At 35.6% G+C, this 24,047-nt stretch overlaps 1 protein-coding gene across 2 annotated transcripts in view; it reads left to right on the top strand.

Moving 5' to 3' along the window:
* Exo70 (exocyst complex component 7) overlaps nucleotides 1–24,047 on the top strand; it is a 340,721-nt gene that overhangs the window by 192,816 nt on the left and 123,858 nt on the right. For both annotated transcript variants that reach the window (XM_090377714.1, XM_090377715.1), the window contains 2 exons: nucleotides 2,526–2,630; nucleotides 23,361–23,480. In XM_090377714.1, the coding sequence (XP_090233840.1) occupies nucleotides 2,526–2,630; nucleotides 23,361–23,480 (225 nt within the window). The remainder of the gene's footprint in view (nucleotides 1–2,525; nucleotides 2,631–23,360; nucleotides 23,481–24,047) is intronic.

The raw sequence follows: 24,047 nt of genomic DNA, 5'->3' as shown, positions 1-24,047 counted from the left end.
TACACACAAAGACATCCATCCTCGTTTGCTGTATGATGTCCCATTTCAGATAGATCTGCAAGCATCAAACAAGCAATACATTTTGTGTGGCCATAATTTGAAGGGCAATTACCTTCCTCAGTTCTCCCCTGAGTCACACAGCACTCCTGCTACTTTGTTAGTTTGAGCTCTTTGCTTTGCTGCTCAGGTCTGAGGCATGATTACCATTCAAATTTAATTCAATTGAGAATACTACACTAAAGTAATATACTTGAATGCAATAACACTATGCACTAGTTTTGGAGCAATATTGTGTTACGCAAGTTAACATTATTAAATATATATATTACAATATTGAGTTTACAAGGGATAGATGTATTTTAATATGTAAATTTAATTGGCTCTGTTAAACTGAGTACTGTTAAACTCAACAGTACTACTTGCTGGTGGGCTGAGTGTAAAAAATGCAAAATGTTTCATATATTTGAAATGATTTCAGTAGAAATGTGCTATGAAGACTGTTCAAAAAATAATAATTATAATTTTTTAATTATTTATTTAACTTAATGCCCCTTTTTGGAATAGTACCTGTTTGACCTATGCACCTGTTCTAATATTGTTGCCATTCTCTGAAAACTTTGAAAATCCTTCAAAATTGTATCCATTGATTTGATTGCTTCTCCTGAAGAATTGAAATTACATTTTGTTTATGGGGGGGTATTATGAGAGGATGTGATGAGGGGTCCTGGTTCAATTATGAGGGGATGTGATATTGACATAGGTGGTAGATGGCTCTCATCAACTGGTGCAATACTACCATTTTGCGTATTGGAGGCTTAAAGTGGTGAAAACCATGTTTAGTTTGTAGAGCAAAGGTTCTGGCATCCCCCCCCCCCCACACACACACATACATACTTTTCCTTCAGCCTATGCATGGTACTAAGTACTATAGGTTTGATACCTTTCGTGTTTGGGGTTTTCATAAAAAAAAAAGAAAGAAATTCATTTCAGCTAGAGCAACATTAGGTTGAATATTATTATCAATGGCATCTATTATGAGTGACATGCAAATTGTGCAGTGTAATTAGGAAGAATCGAGCAGATATCTTATTGCAAAGTCTTAAACAGACATACTATATATTCCAGCATATAAGTTGATTTTTGAAGCAGTAAAAAATCATCTAAAATTATGTTAAGATTGAATTCTACACTGGGTATAAAAACCTTAGCTTGAATTAAAGGTATATGCACCAATATATTTACAATTTATTACATATATTTTTACACAAATATGTATTGTTGCTTGCTTTTAAAACTCAAGAATTTGTTTTATCTCTTTTAGATGAAAACAGCTCATGGAATTTGAAAATTGAAGTTTACTTTTTGAGTTCTCATAAAGTAAACTTTCAAGATTGTCAGTTTCTTATAGCAATGTGCTTCCCTATTGAGGCATTATTTATATAAAAATAATGATAATAAAAAAAACAATTTGTAGTACATTATGGTAACAAAGCATCATACTGTATATACATATATAGCATAAGTAAGAGCATATCATGTCACTTTTATTATACCTGTAGGTTTTGGCTTCATGAGCTTTTACATAAGGGGCATTTTATATACTGTATATGTGTTGCTCTTTACCACTTACTGTGCAGTGTAATAAAATGTCACAATGTAAACTTTAAAAGGAAGAGTCGTAATAATTGAATTAAAAATTAGATGGTGATTCTTTATGCAAATTTTGCTGTAATACAGTGTTCAGTGTGAAAGATGACTGTAAGAAAGAAAGTGGGTTATGTGGCAAATATGTGATATTTATGAATTTTCAAAGCATAAAATAGAGGTTGAATTATACACTGGAATATACAGTGATACTGGCTAGTGACTGTTATATGAGGTGGCACAACATGCTGATTAATCATTACAGTAATGTCAAATAAAGTTACCACATTTTTACTAGCAGGACATACCATCTTAGCTTTCTTTTGTTCTTGTTTATAATATCTGGCATGACCATTTGGTCAGAGGAGGTTACAATTAATTATTTTCTATAATGAAACAATAATTAGCAGTCATGTGAGTTTGGACCATTGTCTGCTCAAATGCTTGTGCATTACTGTGCTTAATCATTCTTGTGCTTTACCACTCTGCTACATGGCGACTTCCACATGAGTTTTACTGTCTGCTGTCTTGAACAACTGGACCACTGTTCTTTGTTATTGATTGTCTAAATCACCATCTCTTTGTGTTACATAATAAATTCTCCACATGCTTCATTTGACATAGATTTTCCCATTAGAAATAGTTGGAAGATTATTATTATTCTTTTAAATTTTGATGATTCTTATGCCCCATGCATGTTTGTGCCACTCTGTGTATCTTACCTTTTCTGTTTTGCTTACATTGAAATATTATTAAATAGTACTATGTAGTTAATTTTAAAACATCTAATTGCAGTTTTAAAAAACTAATTATGGTCAAAGTTAGATGAAGAGTTCATTTGCCATTCTTTAATTTTGTAATATTATTGTTTTTAATTTCAGAGTGAATTGGTGCTAATGCATAATCTTATTCCTCCTGAACAAGAGAAAAAAGTATTTGAACGTGTTGTACAACAAGCTTTAGATAACTTAGTGTCAGAAGGAGAGGTAAGAGCAGTTATTAATAGTGACTGCATGAAATTGAGTATTTAAAGATTGAAAAGCTTCCCAGATGCTAATAGAGACTGATATTGTATCCAAATAAATGAGTACTTCCCAAATCCATTATCTAGCAGCACCTATTTTCCAGCTATTTTTGGGAAAAATTAAATAAATAATATATATAGTTCTTGGAATGACCATTCACCATAGCAGTGGTTAAGAGCTGTTTGTGCATGGTAGAGATTTTGCCTCAGAGCAGTAAACGTTTGTCATACTCCAATGACATTGGGAAATTTGCTAGAAGCTAAAGGATTGTTTAATTGCTAGTCACAAACAAAATTAGCAACTCACTGATAATAATTTTATTTTCTATTTATTTATTTATTTTTCATGATGTAAAATTACCTTAAAAGAGAAATTTTTGTGTAGCAAATACTGAAAGATTTTCCAGGGCTAGTAGGCAAACTAGGAGAGCTCAAGGATTGACTAAATGCAGTGTTGAGTGAACATTTTGCATTATAATTGTGAACAGGGTTATCTGATAATGTTCTCTTTGGAGTGAGTTAGATGCCATGGAGTGTATGGAGAGGAGCACCACTTTTTAAGTATGGTTTAGATTCAAAAGTGAGAGAACTAACTTCTAGTTTATATTCTGGCAGTAGCTTCCTATAGGTCTTACAGTGCACAGTTATTCACAGTTGAGATTGTGGTTATTAAAGGTTTAAACAATGTTTTTTGGGAACATCCTGTATCTTAGTCAGGCTTGTTGAGTTTGAATTTAAGGATAACTGGTGGGCTTCCTTGACTTGTTGAGGGAAAGTGGATATGCAGGAGCAATTTTTTCATGGGTGATTTTGGTTGTCTTGTTCATGATTATGCTCCACAGCTTTTGTTGAGGTTGGAGTAAAAGATGCTACTAGAGATGGTACGAGATTTTCTGCAGACTTCGTTGAGCAACCATGGCATCAATTATTCCATGCTAAGGAAGTTCTAGATTCTGTATTAAGAGTTAAAAAGTGATATACTAGAAAAGCTTAAGAATTAAACTTTTTTTTTTAAGTTCCAGTTAATTTTATTTTCAGTTAGCTCTACTTTCCAAGTAGTTGGAACTAGGTAGCTAGTGTATACCCCTCTTTCCTTCCCCTCAGCCATCTAAATTAAAAATACTGAATTTTTTATTAGGTTGGTTTTTGATAAAGAAGTGAAAATTTTTGAGGATTGTTAGAGGCTCTTTGCTGTTGGTCTGGATTTGGAATATAGTTTCTGGAGGAATTGTATTCTGTTCTAGGAATTTATGTGGTATGGGAATAGTTTTAGAAGCAATTATTTTCTAGGAATTTATGCTTTGGGAAGAGAAAAGGAGGATTTAATCAGTTCATTTTAATTGGATTATTGAACTACCTTGTTCAATAAATAAAATTTTAGTGAATAAGAAAGAATTAAATTATAGTAACTCCACCCACAGGAGAGCCTTATTTTCTTTTGCTGAGCCTACTACCAGAGTCAGACACAAGAATACATTAAAATATGTTAACAAAGGATAATTTAAGTATAAATAAATGCCTGTTGTGTTATTTTTTTATTATCCATTATGATTAATTACTGTATATCCAACATTAACATTATATAGAAATACTCCAAACCAAAAAATAAAATAAAATATTTCCTAGAATTAAAATCATTTACCCTCAACTTGTAAATATTTAAATCTGTAAGAATAATTAAATCCATTAAATCACAAAAAAATATATAAAAGAGATAAATACACTAGATAGTGTTTGGAGGCAAAATCTCCTTCATCAGCTGTGAATTACCACTAAGATAAAAGTAGAGCGTATAAAAATCATTCTCATTGCCAGTCAGGTAGCTATCATGGAAGCTATCACAACATTGGTGGATGGTCATCCACCAATGAAGGCACAGCAACCAACATGGAAGCATTTGCAAAGAGTCCTCAAAAAAAAAGCACATGATGGTTGTCTGCAGAAAGCAATGTCAGCCAATCTAGTATTATCGTCCACATCATGAAAAAACACAAATGGCATCCATACAAAATGCAAATGTTGCAGCATCGTAGTGAAGACGAACCTGGGTAGGCAGACGGAATTTTGTGAATTGGCAGTAGACAAATTGGACAGTGACAGAAACTTCTCATATGGGATCTTGTTTACTGACGAAGCCAATTTTTATGTTAATGGAGAAGTTAATTGCTAAAACCTACGTTATTGGAGTGATACCAATCTGCACTTGATGAGTTCCTCAAAGATGGAAGGTGTGGGAAAACTGATGGTTTGGTGCGGGATATGGGGAAACAAAATTGTCGGACCTGTTTTCTTTGACATAAATCTGGATGCTGGAATGTACCTAAACATGCTGCAAGACATGAGCATGCTGTTCTTGCTAAACAAGGACAGAGAATTTCCGGCATATTTTCAGCAAGACTGGGCACCACCCCATTATGGTATCTGTGTGTGCCGGTGGTTTATCTCTGAGGTCCTCAGATCTCAGCCCACTTGATTTTTACATGTGGAACACTTGAAGGACATGGTGTACCAGGAAAAGATACGAAACATGTATCATTTAAAGGAATGCTTTCAAAATGCAATTACGTGCATAACACCAGGTGTGTTAACGTGAGTTCAACATGAGAGAGAGAGAGAGAGAGAGAGAGAGAGAGAGAGAGAGAGAGAGAGAGAGAGATCCATATGTGTTTTTAAAGGAATGGCAACCATGTAGAGCATGTTATTATTATTATTAGCCATATGGTGCAAGGAAGCCTGAGGCTTATGCTGCACCAGCAAAAAAAAAAAAAAAATTCCCACATTACCCTGAGAGAGAGAGAGAGAGAGAGAGAGAGAAGTGGGGAATCACCAAGAAAGAGAAGAATGATGATAACCAGCACATGACCCTGGGTTTGCCAAGCTCATAATAAAGTGACAGTTTGTTAAAAAAAAAAGTGACCATTTTCCCTATGTATGGAGACTTTCGAATCACCCTGTGGTTATTCGTAAAAAAATTTAAGCTGGGTAATTGGGCTTGAAATCTGTTCTATACTTTAACCCAATTTGAAGATTCAAAAAGAAAAAAAAAAATGGAGTTCTTTAATATGCTAGAAGAATCAGTAGGAACTAATAACAGAAAAATAATAGTAATGGTAGGAGATTTAAATAGCAAGCTAAGAAATGACAGTTACAAGCATAGAATATTTTAGAAAAATTTAGAGAGACATATTTAATAATAATCGTAAAAAAGCTACTAGAATTTTCTTTGGTAGAATCGTAAAAAAGCTAGAATTTTGTTTGGTAGAATGGTAAAAAAGCTACTAGAGCAAGCCATGTGCACTCAACCTAGTGGCAGTGGCATTCCAAAGTGTAGCAGAGACAGTGTTGAGTGCGACAGGTGCCCATCTTTCTTGATCTCTTCCCCTTCCTCATTTTTTGAATTCTGCTTAAACTATGCAAATATTTCATCTTTTCTTAATGAATTGCAGTATTTACTATAATTTTCTAAAAACATGTTTTTAACATAAAAAAGGTATCAGTCAAATTCTCTTATTCTCTGTCATTTTTCAGTTTAAAAGACTTAAATGCACAAAATTTCAAACATGCTCATGCCATATATTGATGCTTATCGTGTATGTGAACTTTATTTAAAAAAAAAAAAACATATATATTTCATACTATTAGTTATGACTTTTTTCAGGTTTATTTGAAAATTTATTTCAAATTTGGTGCACTGCACAGTGCACAAAATTTGAAACTACACATTTGACTTCCCACAGTGTAATGGCCATCTTGAGAGAATATCTTGTTTTATGTTCTAGTCTTTACTATGTGAAACAATAAGAAATCTTTACAAAAAAGCTAGGGTAAGACTAGATATTTATTGAACTAGCAGGAGAAGAAAAACAAGTAACCTGAAACTATAAACAAACACAGTTTTGTCGCTCTATTAACACTCCACTCTTCAAGCAAAAAATTAAACAGTTGCAAAGACAGTGGCAAGTCACCTGACAGGTTTTCACATGCAATTTCTATATGAAAACCTTAAAAAAATTCAGAAACTATTGTAGTAAAAGTTTAACTATATTTAGGAAAGTAGAAAAAATTTCAGATTTTTTTAATCATTGAAAATGTCATGAGAATGTTATTTTCATTGGCACGTGACCTCTCAGGTGACACCACCACTCCCAAGTTAATTACAAGCATGTTTTGTTTTCAGCATAAAAAAATAAAAAGTCAGTGCTTGTAGGAGGCTAAAGAAAAAATTACTATCATAATAAAATGGATCTTAAAGAACTAATTGATGATACAATAGCATACAGAGGATTTAAGCTTGGAAATGATCGCTGTCTTATATCAAGCAAATTAAAAACGGTAACTGAATGTGATTGCAAATAAGAAGTGTAAAAAGATAAAAAAAAAAAAATAAATAAATAAATAAAAATCTCTCAGATTTGCCAACAACCATTAAATATAAAAATTTTCTTTCTTAAAAACTAAGTGACATTCCTAATGCTAATATGACTTTAGATAAAGAATAGCAAAAATTTAAGAGAAGTTAAGTGAAAACTGCAAAAGAAGTATATGGGGGGGGGTATGTAAAGACAGGAAATTTAATTTAACTTCTTGGTCCACCACGATGGACCCAAGAATTTAAAGAGATGGTTAGAGAAAAGACAAATGATTATAAGAAATTGTTAGCAAATAATCTCTAATAAATCCTTATGAGAATACAAAGAAATATAAGGTATGTGGGCGCAGAGTGCCAAGTGTTTCATGACTAAGGGATCTCAGTGCGTTTTTCAAAGCGAGCTATCTAAAGAGCTTTTGCCATTATATATTCTGTTTATTTCTGAATACCGTTTTCCTCATTTTATATTTCAGTAGCTCTTTTGTTCTACAAGAAGTAGGCAAAGGCCCAGAAAGGAAAGACACCTTTCTGTTTCTTTTTCCTTTATCACTAATACAACTAATAGCCACTTGGTTACCTCGTGGCACTGCTCCTACCTCTCTGTGATGGAGCTAGTAACCTGAATGGTAAAGACAAACCCCCAGGGCCAAAAGGAAGCCAACATGGATTAAAATACTTATCCACCATTAGAGCCTTCGAGCTCAAAGACAGAAACTTACGTTGATCACGACTCTAATCAAGACATAGGAAATAATAATACAAAGAGACAGAAGACTGATCGGATGGAGCAACCCTGCCCATCATTTCTGATTTTCCACTCCCTCACTAGCCAGGCTATGAGAAAACTGTCTCCCTTTATAATTCAAAAACATCTCAAAGGTATTGCAGGATCGCCTAAGACTGTTAAGAGGCTGCAGTCAGAAGACATATTAGTGGAAACTACGAACCACAGACATTCAGAGAAACTCGTACAGATTACAAACTTTGCTGGCATTCCAGTAAAAATATCTCCTCACGCAATCCTAAATTCATCTAAGGGTGTCGTATCCAGTTGGGACCTATTAAATGTTATTGAGAAAGAAATAACCCAAGAGCTGCAGGGACAAAATGTAATTGAAGCAAAACGAATAATGACTAAAAAAGACAATCAACTTATACCTACCAGAAGCATTATTCTCACCTTCGATACCCCTAACTTACCCGTCTGTAAAAGCAGGTTATTTACTATGCTGCATTCGCCTGTATATTCCCAATCCTTTACGATGTTATAAATGCCAAAAATATGACCACTCATGAACTGTATGCAGAGGAGTTCTTGTCTGCCCCAACTGTGGGTCCTCAAACCACATACAAAATGACTGTACAGCTATAAAAATGACCTGCCCAAATTGCAAAGGTGATCACTCTGCATATTCCAGAACTTGTGAAAAATGGAAAACTGAGAAAAAAATAGTAAAATACAAAGTTGAGAACAAAGTCAGTTACCAAGAAGCGAGAAGACTAGTTGCACCTACTATGAACAAAAATATTTCCTATGCTAATGCAGTAAAAAAAAATACCAAACAGTCTCTACTCAAACTGATGTCACAGTTCCTACTAATAAATCACTTTCTGATTGGGCTAGAACTGTACTCTCTTAAGAACAACCAAATGTACGTAAACAACAACCAAAACTCTCAGACCAAGCAAATAATACTTCTCTGATGATACGAGTGGCATCTCCTCCTCCAATGAGTGCTACCACACCCCGTATTACAAACTCAAATACAGTCGATTCCGGTTATTTGAGACACATCGGGACTAGTGCATTTTGGCCTGATTAAGCGGCTGCCCCAATTATCCAAAGTTTCACATGGACCCCACTTTACAATTGGTTCATTGTACAATCAAATCATGTAAAGTACCATCCACCATACGATGAGTAGTAAGCGCCGGTCATTGTGATTACGTTTGTGAATTGAATTTTAATTCTGTTAAACAGCGATTCTAATTAGCAAAAATAAGAGGAATATTATCCACAGGCTATAAAAGTAAAGATATATTAGGCACAAATTTACCCTTTATTACCTTACCAATTAAAAAATTAAATGATACGTGATAATCGGAATAATTAATACGTACTGTAATATGTACATACTAACTAGTTGACATTTCTATTCAGTGACATTTGTGGGTGGTGATTAAAATTTAAAACAGTAAAAAAGATAAGCAATCAATAACAAAGAACATGGCACACACAAATTGCAAGTAACATGATACACGCAAGTGAGAATGGAGTAACAATTTACGAAGCTTTAAAAATAGGAATGAAGAGAATATTCTGAAAACTAATTTTTTTATATGATTGAAGATTCTATGGAAGTGTAAACACATTTCACCGTAATAACCCACAGAATTCCAGCTGTTGCAAATTCAATAAGTTCGAGTTTACTATCCATTTATGATAGATTGCACTAACAGAAAAGCCCAATAAACGGGTGACTGCTAATTGTTTTTTTATTGTTTTATGGTTGTGACCTATGGTTGTGATTGGATATTGCCTTTGTTTCGGCAATATCCAATCACAGCCAATCTGATAAATTATAAGAAATTAAAGGCAAAAGGACGTTTCATACAAAGACAAGCCAAAAAAAGAATCCTGGACCCGTTTTGCATCAACAATTAACAGAAACACTGACAGAAAATTAATTTGGAAAAAAATTATACAGCTTTCTGGTAAGTTTCCAACCATACCTTCTCCAGTCCTTTCCTGAATGGGCGAGATTTATCTTGTCCCTCAGATATAGCTAATGCTTTGGGCAATACATACTTTTGCTGAAATCTCAGCAACATCAGCTTATACTACGTCTTTCCAGTGAATTAAAAACAGAGAACAGCCTTCTATTAACTTCCAAACTGCCCTCTACAATATTCCAAACTTTTGCATGCCATTAAAACAGCTCATAATGGTGCCACTGGACCAGATGGGATCTATTATGTCATGCTGCAACATCTTGATTTTCATAACATGAGAATGGGGGAAGAGAGACTACCTAAAAAAAGAAATGGAATGGATACCCCCTAGAAGGAAAAGGAGAGGAAGACTTAGAAGCACATGGATGGAGAGAGTGAGGGCAGCTATGGAAAAGAGGAAATTGAAGAATGGAGACTGACTGGGAGGACAGAAAAGAGTGGGGGAACAAATTTAAAATATTAAAATATATATATAAAAAAATATATATATACATATAAAAACTTGCCCCATTGATGTATTCTTCAGGTCAGGAGTACTGTTATGAACCTTGATGAGCATTACTTTCTTGGGACCAAGAAATGAGGAAAATGGCTATCACTTCAAAATTGTAGATTTTCCAGAATGAGTGGATTTCAGTAATTACTGTTTTAACAGCAGAAATAAAAATTTTAAGCAATCATGTTGGTAACTAGCACTCTCTTATACCTGAGTCATGGAAAACTAGTAACTAAGCTTTTCTAGACAGGTATAAATGTAAGCAAAATAATATCTACCGAAAATAAAGCAACATAATGTCAAACCAACATGCTCTCCCACCTCCACAGATAGGCCAGTGAACTACTCCCAAGTTCCAGGTGATCAATGGACTGATGTAGGTTTGAAATCAACCTGGCCAATCCCAAACAGGTCTAATCATCTGAAAATCATGGACAAGCAATCAAAAAGGAGCAAAAAACCCACAACAGGAATGCACACCATGTTAGAAAAATCAAGCTTGCAGCATTCCAGAATTGCAACTAGCCCTACACAGTTTCTCCATAACCAGTAGTGAGCTGTAGTGGGCTCATGAGAGCCTATTGTTATTTTTTTTTTGAAAATTTGCGAGCCCATTGTTGGGACGATCATTTATTTTGCAAATGAAATCCTGAATGCAATTATTGAGTATCCAGAGCTGAAACTACGGTGGAGCGAGCTGGTCTCCGTTTCCACCATTTTAATTCTGCAATCAACCAGTTATGTATTTTAAAATTGCTTCATTTTTGATTTAATTACAGTTGGACCTCTGGTTAACCAACTTCTTTATAGCAAATTAAGGGTGAAAGGAAGTGCAAATTAAGGGTGAAAGGGATCACCGTTTCACAATGTTAGTGGTGTCCGTAAAACCTATGCAGTTACATATCGAGAAGTCGCACTAGTCAATATACATTCCATAGCCAGTCAGAGGATTAAGAAGATTCCTCACATGGTTAATAGCCTCTGGTCAACAGGTATATGTTTTTCGGAGAAGTGAGTGATCCACGCCTTCCAGTGAATTTCTCCTGTCTATGTTTACTTGGTCACAGTAGCTGAATATCCATGTGATTCCGACATTTTGCACAGTATTCAAAGAACTAGTGACAGTAGCAACATAGAGGTGGGGAATTGAGGCAACTAAGATATTATATAAACTTTACAAAGATTAAATGTTGGGAGATTTTGAAATTTCGTCGAGGCTTTCACAATGTTCTAAAATATAATGGCAACAGGCAATAATTAAAAAAAAAAACCGTATGCATTATATCACCAATTTCCAAAAAACCAGTGCGAATTAAGGATGATTGCTAAAGAACTTGATGTGGAAACTATAAAGATCGGTCTTGTGTTTGGGCTACGATGAGCAGCTTGTAGCTTGTGGATGGTAATTGCGGGTTAAGGGAATTAATCAAAAGTTAAATATTCCGGATTATTAAATCGACTTTTAAATCTGGAATTTCTTAACCATTTAGCACTAATGATCGACATCCTGCAGGAGCTCTCTTACCTTTCAGAAGCTTTACACAATAATTGTAAAAGCAAATAAATTAGTTATTCCAACTATCAATGCTATTGCTAATTTGAAAAATTCTGAAGGAAATTATGAAGCTAAAATTGAGAGCATGTTGAAGTCGAAAGAATTTGAAGGAATCAATACCGAAAGTAAGAACACATTTTAAAAATTACCTTGTGACCAGTTATTAAATGCATTGTTTTACCCTTAAAGGATAAATTATTAATGCAACAGAGTGATTTTAAATTAAATAAAGAAAATAATGATACCATTGAAAGAAATTTTAAACATATTCTACTGAAAATCGTGAAATATGAAAGCACTCTATATATAAAGCAATGGTTAGGCCACACCTTGAGTACTGTATGCAGGTCTGGAGGCCTAATTTTAAGAATGATCTAGAGCTGTTGGAACGATTACAGAGAAGGGCAACAAAATTAGTGAATGGAACAAAGGATTGTTCTTACAAAGAAAGGTTTAAGTTTTGCAAATTACGGTGTCTGGAGACTAGGCACCTGCAAGGTGATCTGATTGAGGTGTATAAAGCCTTGAATGGTTTGAGCATGCTGAATGCTGATGGGATTCTTCCTCTTGCTCAGAATAATTGCCTGAGAGGGTATAAATTCAAATTGAGGAAGGACAGTTGTAGGATGGATGTGCAGAAGTTTGCCTTTAGCCAGCGGGTGATTAATTGCTGGAACAAACTTCCATCTGTCGTAGAAGTTGATAGCTTTAATAGATTCAAGGCAGAACTAGACAAACATTTGGAGCGAGTGGATAGGCGAAATAAAGGTGTTTTTTGATTATGATTAAAGAGGCCTGTGCACTCTGGATTCATTATTAATATTGAATTACATTTTGACACACAGCAAAACGGAGACAGAATAAATGAAGACAGGTTTAATAATAGGAAACACATACATATATTAGATTAGTTACATACAAAAGCTTTCGGTTAATGTTGTTAACCCTCCTCAGTCAAACTGACAGTTAAGAGTGGAACATGAGGGTATGTATTTCCAATCATGTACATGGACTGTGTGATTAATTGTTGGATGTTGAAGCCTGTGGCTGTGATGCATGTGGACGTTGCCAGCGTTTGTCATTAACCGAAAGTAAGAAAACATTTTAAAAATTACCTTGTGACAAGTTATTAAATGCATTGTTTTATCCTTAAAGGATAAGTTATTATCCTTTAAGGATAAAACAATTCGTTCTATGGAATAAAACGTGTTCCTTTATCCCATACAACCCTAACCTATCACAACAGGTTTCTTGGGTCCTAAAATCACATGGGATAAAATGTGTACAACTCCCAGGCAGAAAGTTACGATCCCTCATCTCTAAAGTGAAAACACCAGTTCCCACCTTACTACAAAGTGGTCTAGTCTACCGCATCTCTTGCCGTGACTGCACTAGCTGCTACATTGGGGAAACTGGGAGGTGGCTTGAAAAATGTCCTTCAGAACACGAAAGAGCAATCTGCTTAGCAGATGTGGAAAACTCAGCTATTGCCGAACACGTTTGGGCACCCACCACAACATTGACCCACACTGATGTCGTGATTGTGGATAGGTCCCGCCACTGCTGACGTCGCACCTGGTTGGAGTCGTTGAACATCACATGCTCTAATACCTCAGTCAACAGGAGCGGTGGATGTCGTGTCCACCCTATCATCGAAGCAACCATTTTGATTAATGACAAACGCTGGCAATGTTCATATTCATCACAGCTACAGGCTTCAACATACAACAATTAATCACGCAGTCCACGTACATGATTGGCAATACACGCCCTCATGTTCCACTCTTAACTGTCAGTTTGGCGCCTCCGTAGCCAGGTGGGAAGGAGCAGCAGTGCGTAGCACACACTTCTTGATTAGACCGGGGTTCGAGCCCGTCACCACCAAATATGGAAAATGCGGAAAGGTCATGGAATGACCACCGTATATCCCGGAGCAATATGGCCTTAGTTGCTAATGCTCCTAAAAAAAAAACCAAATAACAAAAAAAATAACAACTGTCAGTTTGACTGAGGAAGGTTAACAACATTAACCGAAAACTTTTTATGTAACTAATCTAATATATGTATGTGTTTCCTATTAGTAAACCTTCCTTAATTTATTCTGTCTCTGTTTTGCTCTGTGTCAACAGTAATTTGATATTAATAAGGGTGTTTTTTTTTTTTTTTTTTTGGCTGATGCTATGTAAGCTTGCTGTCTTGCATCATGTGCCTTTGCTAATGCTATATTTTTTTATATATGGGTGTGTGGTGGGATATAAGCAGAATAAATCAGTCTTTATTTAGATATTATTTACATTATTTTTAGCACATAAACAGTGTAAAACATCCTTTTTCCAAAATTTATTTTCCACAATAATGCTAATGCTAACTTTCGTCTCGGTGGCAAGACGGTGAAAACCAAATAAGAAATTTGTTTTCTAATAAAATATGAAATAAAAATTAATGATTTTAGAGGATTTTGTCAAAGACAATTTATCTTTAAAATCGAGTGAAATTCCCTTTTCAATTAAGAAAGCCAGAAATATCTTTCAAACCATTGCAATTAGCAGTGTGAAGATGAGCGAGCTTTCAGCATAATGAATAATATTGTGTGAATGAATGAATAATGTTGACAATTAAACACGTTGCATGTTATGATGATCATACATCTAAATGGAAAACCATTGTTTCAATTTTATCTGGATCATCACATGAAATGATTCGTCTGTAATCATCGCTCAGCTATTGAGCAAAGCAGAAGATTGACAACAAATATTAATAAAGAAGTAAATTGTATATGGCATTTTTAGAATAAATTTTTATTGAATATTTGTCTAATAATTTTTTTTTTTTCATGTAATCTGTGATTTTTGTGTACCTTTTCTAGAATAGTTTGTTTTTTATGTAATATTTTTTATATTGTGAAATTTTTAGTGATAGTTTTTGTTATTTATGATATGAGAAATATTTCATTTTATTTTTTTATTCGTAATATTAAAATTTTTATCATGAACAAAATTATAATTCCCTAGTTGTAAAAAAAAAAAATGGTTTTATGTAACGGTAATGGTTTTATGTGAAACATCCTTCGTGTTTTTTTTAGATTTTTTTTTTTCATTTGTATATATTGATTAAGAAATAAGAGCTTTTGCATTTTAAATATTTTATCGATCATTCACAAATTTCCATAATTTCTGGAAGACAATATTTTTTTTTTTTTTTTTTTTATGAAAACTCCAAACACAGGAGCTATTAGAACCTATAATAATTAGTACCGTGCTTGGGTTGGAGGTTGAGAAGACAAAAGAAGATATTTGTTGACATTAGACTTTAACCTCTGTAGGCTGTAATTTTCAGGAAATACGTTTGAGGGAAGGTTGTTCCAGAAAATGGCAGTTGAATGAATAAAATTAAATTTTCTGTTCATACTCCAGCACGACAACAAAGTCAGTAGAGTTTACAATAAATTGTCAATACAAATATTTATTGTATTTAGTAGTCATGAGCTTGAAAGACGGTCCACTCAAGGAACGCGTGCTATGCACTCTCGCTCCTAACCACTCGGCTATGTCAGGCCTAAAAATGAGGAAGATGAAAAGTTGGTTCTGTGAGTTTGAAGTTGGACAGTAAATGGATGTTGGTTGGTGGCGATACATGTTCAGACTGTTTTGAAAGAGAGTGCAGGAATTATAGAAGCCAATTCAGAAGAACAGTGCCCATGGAATTACCTGTAGAAATGGCATGCAGCAGAAACAGTATGTCTATGAGACAGTCAGTGGAGAGACTGTTAGAGAGGAGTCATTAATTAACCTAACTGCCATTCTTCTGAATGGAATCTACAAGCCTGAGAGAGGTTTTGGGGGATATTATCCCCAGATGTGGGAATAATATTCCATGGTAGGGAGGATTTGCAATTTGTACAGAGTGAACAGCTGTTTGGAAGAAAAGTAACGCAGAGAGAGAAAGAGAAAACCAAGTTTTTTAGATGCAGAGGAAGCATCTAACCTTGGGAGACACCAGCTGGTGGAGAAGTTAGAAGGGAGAGAGACATCTAACGTCACCCTCAGTGAGCAATCAGAGAGAAAACTGGATAACCAATTACAAAAAACAGTTGGCAAACCATAAGATGGAAGCTTGTTTAGAAGACTTTATGCCAAATATGATTGAAAGTCTTTGAGTTGTCAAGATCAACTGCTTGATCACCAAATGTTTCAATTGAATTTGTCCATAAATCGGTAACATAAGCCAGAATATCACCAGTAAATCGACACTGACGAAATCCGTACTGCCGATCGTTGATCAGACAGAAGGTTTCTAGGTTGTTTGAGTTGATGGTTAATTGATTTCTCCATTACTTTAGAAAGAGTAGAAGTAATTGCAATGGGACAATAATTGGATGGTAGGAATTTGTCACCCTTTTTAGGAACTGGCTGGATACGAGCAAATTTTGAAGCAGAAGGAAAAACAACTTTGGAATAAGAAAGTGAAAAAAAAAGCGGCAAAAAACAGGAGTAAGTTCAGGAGCACAAGTTTTGAGAATAAGTGGAGAAATACCATCAGGACCTGGAGCTTTCTTAGCATCAAGATTTGTCAAAATCCTTCTGACATCCTTTTGACGGAAGACCACAGGAGGCATTGAATGGAGCATGTTGGGAATTGTGGGAGCTGTTTTATCAAGCTCATTAATACATGAGTTGGAAGAAAAATGGGATGCTAGCAGGTCAGCTTTATCCTTGGCTGAGTGACAATAGAACCATCTGGTTTTGACAGAAGTGGGAGCAGAAATGGGCAAAAGTTGTGGCCAGAATGCTTGGCTACCATTAGGGAAAGAAGCAAGTTTTCTACTCTTAGCCTGTTCAAAATCTAGTTTAGACTGATTAATAAATGCTTTACAGTTGTTGCGAGCTTTGGTGTAGGCAGAAAATGAAACTGAAGAATTTCAAACAAGCCAATTATGATATGCAACATGCTTCTCTCGAACAGCCTTAGCACATTTATTGGAAAACCAAGGTTTAGATAAAGGACAAGATTTTAAAGTGGAGTGCAGAATAAAGGATTCCATTCTTACAAGAATAATTTCACTGACACCATCTGAGCAAACGTTGACATCAGAAGTTTTGAAACAGTAATCAGACCAAGGAAAAGAAGAAAAGAAATCTAGTAGGTCATTCCATTTTGCATTCTGGCAAAATGGAATGCCAAACAGACACAAGGTTGGGAATAGCCATGAGATAAAGGCTCCATTGGAGAAGAGACAATCGCCAAGTTGTTATCTGAGGTGCCTAAAGGACCACTCACTTCGACCGTGTACTTAGAAGGGTTGTTTGTGAGAAAAAGATCAAGCATTTTGGCTGTATGGTTAGGATTGTACAGTATTCTTGTAGGTAAATGAACAATCTTTGCAAGGTCATTAGTAATTGCAAAAGCCTCAGTATCTCGACCAGCTGGATCAGTGTGACTAGAAAATCGAAGCCAGCTGGAGTTGTGAACATTAAAATCACCAAGGAAAATTTCCTCACTGTTAGGAAAGTTGGACTGGAGAAAGTCAAGTTGCAAAGAGAGGAAGTCAAAGAGCTCCAAGTGATTAGTGGAGTTGGGAGAAAGGTAGAGACAACAGATGAATTTGACAGAATGAGGTAGAGAGATTTTAAGCCAGAGAAGATCGAAAAGAGGAGATTCCAAATTACCAAGTCTCTGACAGGGAATATCGGAATGGACATATACACACGTACCACCTTTGTGTCAAAAGGAATCATACATCGAATAATTTGGGCAACTGAGATGAGCAGTAGTTGAACCAACCAATAACTTAGATTCTGCTAGAAAAAGTACACGGGGTTTGGCAGACTGCAAGTGGAAACAGACATCGTTGAGATTAGAACTGAGACCATTTATGTTTGTGAAATGAACTAGGAAGTGTTTAGGAGGTTTAGATCAGATAAGCTTACTCTATTAGTTTGACAATTCATGGTGTATTCAATAGTAAGAAAAAGGTGGGGGGAGACATGCTGTGTGAAGTAATGAAATTTTTGGATATGGCGTACATATGCTAAGAATATACCGAGTTCCTTGACATAACGTGATCTCGATAATGCCCCCCCCCCCATACATACTTCTCGGACTCCCTCTAGTCACTATCTGGCAGAGTAAAGCTAGCAAGATTATACTAACCGATCCAGAAGCCTCCTAAAGAATTACCAATAGGTTCGGTCTGGTGTACTAACTATTGGCCGGCCTGTGAACATCGTTTTAGAGCTGTACCCTCAAAATGTAAGGAAGATCGGATTTCACCATGATGTCCATCATAACCTCAAAAGTCATTAGTCACACTGCATGATGGAAGATATGTCGAAGGGTTAACAGGAACTTAATATAAAAGGGATTTATGATAACTAAAGTAAGAGATGTATATTTGCTACTGCAACATATCTAAATGTGTCTGAAAACAGCGTCAATTGAGGTACCTGATCTTAGTTGAAATGACATATGCAGATGTTCGGGGCACCTAACATTCCATTGTTAGGTGCCCTGAACAGCTGCGTATACGAAAATGCGATACGAAAAAAGAAACTGTTGACAGATCTTTGTGTTTTTGCAGTCATATGACAAATACTTGCAATCATACTTACTGCAGTAGTAACTGCAGGAAGTATGATTGTGTTGTCATACTATTCAAAAATTGTAAAACATTAGAACTCGAGATATCGTACTGGTCACGAAAATTGCGTCACGCACTAGAATCATGCTGCTATGAGTGCTTTGCACAGACTAGTGGTGTGAGCTTGGGAAGTGCCTCTGGCTGACACTGCAGAGGATGTCAGTCCCGTAACCAATCAGAATTACTCGGTAGGTAGCCCCCCCCAAAGGATGTTTCACCTCAAAAAAAAAAAAAAGTCGGCAAAAGTGCGAGCCCATTGTTAAAATATTCACAGCTCACCAGTGTCCATAACCCATTCTAACATAGGAGGAGATCTCATCCCTCAGTTACGAAGACAGACTGCAACCTCTTACTAACATGCACCTGACCCTACAGTTGAATCTCTGCCACACAGTGAAGCCTTTGCTCATCAGAACCAACCTTCCTTTCAACCCCAGTATGGAATAAGGGGCATTCCATATCCCCACTGAAAACAGAATCACAAGGCCAAATCCTGAGTCATTATACCACTCAACCCCACTTTTTATAGCTCAAGTATCCCGCCATGCAGCCTAAATGCAAGTAAAGAGACAGATCAACCCTCACAAAGGACGACTCGATTCATTCTTGGAACTGATAGGTTCTCGAGCCTTAAATCAACACCTTTGTCGGAGAAATTATTCATTACAAAACTAGACCCATCTACCACTGTAGATGAGCTCTGGGAATATGTTCTAAGAAAATGCAATGTACAAGTTTGTCTGGATAAAGGTCAAACACCCCACATACAGCTCTTTTCAGGTCACTTGTAACCATTGCCGCTGTGAGAGCTTGCTGAATCCTCAAATCTGGCCCCTACGTTCGAAAGTAAAAATATTCCAAAACTCCCCACTCTACCAATCAAACAGAAGCTCCAGGTAGGAATTAAATTGCTACCCACCAGTTGCTACGAATTCCCCAACTCATTTAAGTGTGCATCCTTATTTGACATTAGGCAGCAGGAAGAGTGCGAAACCCCTGTATCCTTTCCTGTTAAAACTCTTTTCACTAAGAGGTCATATCGATCCCCAGCAATGAAAGTGCATCCTGCCATCAGAAAGAAGGTTCCCTTCACAGATTTTTTCATTCTCACGTATCAAAACTTTCATAGTGTATGTAATAAGATTGACACCATTTCTAAAATCAATAAACCTTTTACTTGCATTTAAAAAATCTACCTTGTTATTGTTACTTCTTTATTGATATTTGTCTTTTACATTTTATACTTGTTTTTATATTTTAACTTAGTGACCTAATTCATTAGGCCACTGAAAGTTTTACTTTTTTATGAGCAGGTTTTGGTGCATATAGTCTTAGTTGCTAATGCGCCAATAAAACCCACCCACCCACCCAAACAACCAACCAGCTCGACCTTATGTTCTCATCCACATAATGCACATTGTCCCCCCACCGCCGAAACATCTTTTAACTCCGATCATGACTCTCTTGTTTCGCAAATTTTACTGCCTCCATGCAGAGAGACTGTTCGTAAGTCACATGAATCTGTTTATAAGCGGAGTAAAGCATACATAATTATCAACCCAATTTTCTAAATACTGAAAAATGCCTTATGGCTACTACACTCATTCCTTGGCATGTCCTCGAATGGTGTGAGGTTGCTTGCAACAACCGTTCTTACAAACTGGATTAATACTGTTTCAAACTTTTCCGCCTCCAAGAAGGTTAAAATCACCCCCCGACCTGATCCTGACCAATGGATGGACCACATTACGAGATTTCAATCATCAAGTGTGCTACCCTCAAAACTTGACATGCCAGATCATGTCTTATTTGGATATCCTTCACAGCTATAATTTCACTTCACCTCAACTTATAAATGCCATCAACTTATTGGCTCCCACCACTGTTGCAGGAGCTGATAATGTTCCCCAATTCATCGTGAACTGCCTCAGCCTTTTTATTATTCAACCACTGCTGTCTATCTACAATGACACCATGAAGATCCACTCCTTTCCGCTTAAGTGGATCAGCTGTACTGTCAGGATCCGTAAGATCCGTAACCCATCGCTAATTAAACATTACTGCCCAATCTATAAAGCCTCAACACTTCTGAAGTTATTGGAAAAAATGCTGCTACCAGCCCTTGCCAAACAAATACTCACAGATAAGCCTTCCCAGATTCACTATGCTTTCTCACAGCAATCGATGACTACAAATCTCCTTACCATCACAAATGCCATACTAGCAGCATTCGAGAGTAATCACGAACTTGCCATAACTTTCATAGATATTGAGGCTGGGTTTGCTGTGAATGTCCCTTCTCTTTTGTGGTTGTTACAATCATACTACAACATCAATGGAGACATGCTGTGCTTTCTATCTGCTCTCCTTAGCAAGAGGTTATTGCAACTTGACACTGGAGGAAGATGCTATTGGAGGACTGTTATGGCTGGAGTACCACAGGGGGGGTATCCTCTCTGGTGCAGAATAACAGCTATTATCATCCCACTGGTGCAGAATAACCAAAAAATCATCTCCTATGCAGATGTCCTTAAGATTCTTGCCCCAGTCCCAACCTTATCACTACCAATAATAGTCTTTTGGAAATTGCATCCTTTATACAGCAATTTGGCCTGACAATCAATTCCCGGAAGACCAAGATGATGATGTTCTCTCTGAAGACCAATCTTTCTGTGATTGCTCCCACTTTTGGTAACATCCAAATCCACATTGTTACTTCACATTCTGACTTTGGTGTAATAATGTAAACCCCGAACTTCATTAGTGTAAGATTTAAATGTAAAACTAAATAGTGAATTATGTAGCACTATATTAGAAATCTGTTAGATTAGTATAGTATTATCAATTAATCAATAAAATTTATTAATCTTATTAAATTCCATTGTTAATTAAATTATACTTAATTGTCAATCAATTTGGCCCAGGAGAGATTGTGCAAGGCTCACGGAGTAGAATTGTTTTCAGCATGGTCTGTGTTTGCTACTAGGAGAGACTGCTTCTACAGGGATGGAATACACTTAAATCGAAAGGGTGCAAGAATATTTGCTGATGCTGTCGAGGCAGTGTTAGGTGGTTCGGAAAACTGCCCATGTTTGACCCTAAACTCCGTTTTAATGTTTGACACTAAACTCTGTTTTAATATGCAGCTGGATAAACTCACCTCATGGGCTTCTAGTCTTTGTTGGACAACAAAACAAAATCTTTGCACATTAAAGATCGCAAAATAATCAAGAAATATATCAGAATAATTATATACCCACCTTTAATGTACACGTCAGAAGTGTGGGCCTCAGCCATCCAAATGACTAAAAAGCATCTCATTGCATCTGAATATTGGCTACTGAAATGGGCAATCAGAAATCCAATCTGCCACCACAAGCTAGAACAACAGCATTAGCAAATGCAATGGGGGTTCCTCATCTCTCTGAGCTTACTGATTCCCAGAGATTTGTTGTCACAGTGAAAATGGTTGCTGGATTTATCTCCTAGCCATCCATATGGGATACATGCTGCTGGACAACCCCTTGACTGGCCGCACAGAATTCGAGACTTTTCATGACAGATCGGTTCCTCCCTTTCCAGATGCTCTCTCTCTCTCAGGTCTACTATCTTGGTGCTGATCTTAACAAATTCACAAGATATGGAAAGAAGGTGCTTTCCATGCAGTGACATCAGTTGGACTGAGCTTTTTTTTTTTTTAAGTTTACTTCACATTATATGTCTTGGCATTGTTAACCCCTGGCCTGCATGCCCTGACGGGTCGGTTGCAACATTAAGTTCTCCCTAACATCTTTTTCTTAGGTTGCAATAAAGATTCTCTCTCTCTCTCTCTCAAAACATACTAAATTACAGAAATCTTCTAAACTATGTGCACAAGCCGTATTACTGTAGAGATGTTCTTGAATCTTTGTAGGATTTTCTTACACCACTAGTAGTTGTGTTTTTTTGACTGTGTTGGTATACCATAAATAAAAGATGGCAGAATGGTGCCATTAACGTGTCACATCTTTGGCAGCTTTAATCATGCTATAGGTTTCTTAGTTTCTCCAGACAGGCTCAATACTTAGGATTTTATAGGGGTTGTTGCAAAAAAATAAAAGAAACTTTTCCTGTTTAGGAAAATATTATTAATTTAATATCAGAGGATGTAGCTCAGCATAAACATTAAAAATTTTACATTATCTAGAAATTCTTTAGAAATTATTAATCTCTTATTTGAAATTTTTATGTAGTCTGTTAATATTACAGTTTATGGATTTCATTTTGTGAGATATATACAACACAGTCTGATGTATTATGCCATCCTACAACACGTTTGATGTGTAAAAAGTTTGACATCATGAATCTAGTGGTACATTTGAAAGAAGCTGCTGTACATTCAAAAGAAAATTTGGATGATTTGATAAATGATTATGGGTGTACTTTAGAAGAGAGGTGGAAAAAAAAACCCAAGCTAGACAACTAACCTTACATTAATTCTTAATAATAATAATAATAATAAAAAAAAAGTATAAGAAGTACAGAACAAGAAGACCCCCACCCCTGAACAAAAATTTAGCCATTAAAATGTAACAGTATTTCTTACATATGTTTTATTTCTTAATAGCATTTGAGTTTTAATATGTTATTTACCGATCATGGTGTAATTGGACCTCCACATATTTTCTACTGTATGGTGTAATATGTATTGATAAAATTGGGGTAAGTATTGACAATTTATAGCTTTTATGAAACCTATCTCTGACTGTTATGAATGTATATGCATGAATAATACGTGTTTGTACCGTGCACCATTTTTTTTAGAATTTGTTACACATTATAGCAGGATAAACTGTATAGAATTCTTTTGGTTTATAGATTTCATTTTGTGAGATATATGTTGTGTAAAAATTTTATTTGCAGACACTAATTTCTCGTGTAAAAAAATGTGTCGCTAAGCATGATTTTTCTACGGCATTGAATCTGTTTCCTATATTGCGACATTTGACCAATATGAAACCAGAATTTGATAATCTGTTGAAGGTATGCAAATTTTTTTTTTTCCAATTAGTTTTGTCAGTTTTATTTTTGTATTGTTAAAACAAATAAAAATAATTAAAAAATAATTTAAATCTAAATATTATCTCATTTTGCTTGATTGTTATTGAATTCCCTATTAGAAACATAACATAACAGAATGAAACCAGAAATAAATTCCTTATGTAAGAATGTTTAGAAGAGCTGTTTAGAAAAGAATTATCATTAAGTTCATAAAATTTTTAGGCAGAAAGCTGCAAACTATGAAAAATTTAGGCTATGTTATTGCAATTGCATCATTGCTACATAGTTGAATTTTTAAGACAAGCTGAAGTTTGTACATTAGTTATTATTATAACTTCTCATATTGTGTAATCCTTCATAATGAGTTGCCTTCCTCATATACATTGAATAAGTAACACTTCCCCATTGGAGAAGTCTGCTGTTATTTATTCTCATTTGGGTACCACCATCCAGACAACACCATTTCAGAGCTATTTGGCCTCTAATTGGAGGGCAAGTAGGTGCCCAGAGATATATAAAAGCTGACAACCTAGTTGTGACTTATTTATA

Source organism: Mastigoproctus giganteus, chromosome 7 (genome assembly GCF_048544385.1).
Source record: "Mastigoproctus giganteus isolate SK-2022 chromosome 7, ASM4854438v1, whole genome shotgun sequence".
Classification (NCBI taxonomy): domain Eukaryota; kingdom Metazoa; phylum Arthropoda; class Arachnida; order Uropygi; family Thelyphonidae; genus Mastigoproctus; species Mastigoproctus giganteus.
The sequence above is the reverse complement of the archived record's forward strand: the minus strand, read 5'-3'. Positions and strand labels throughout refer to the sequence as shown.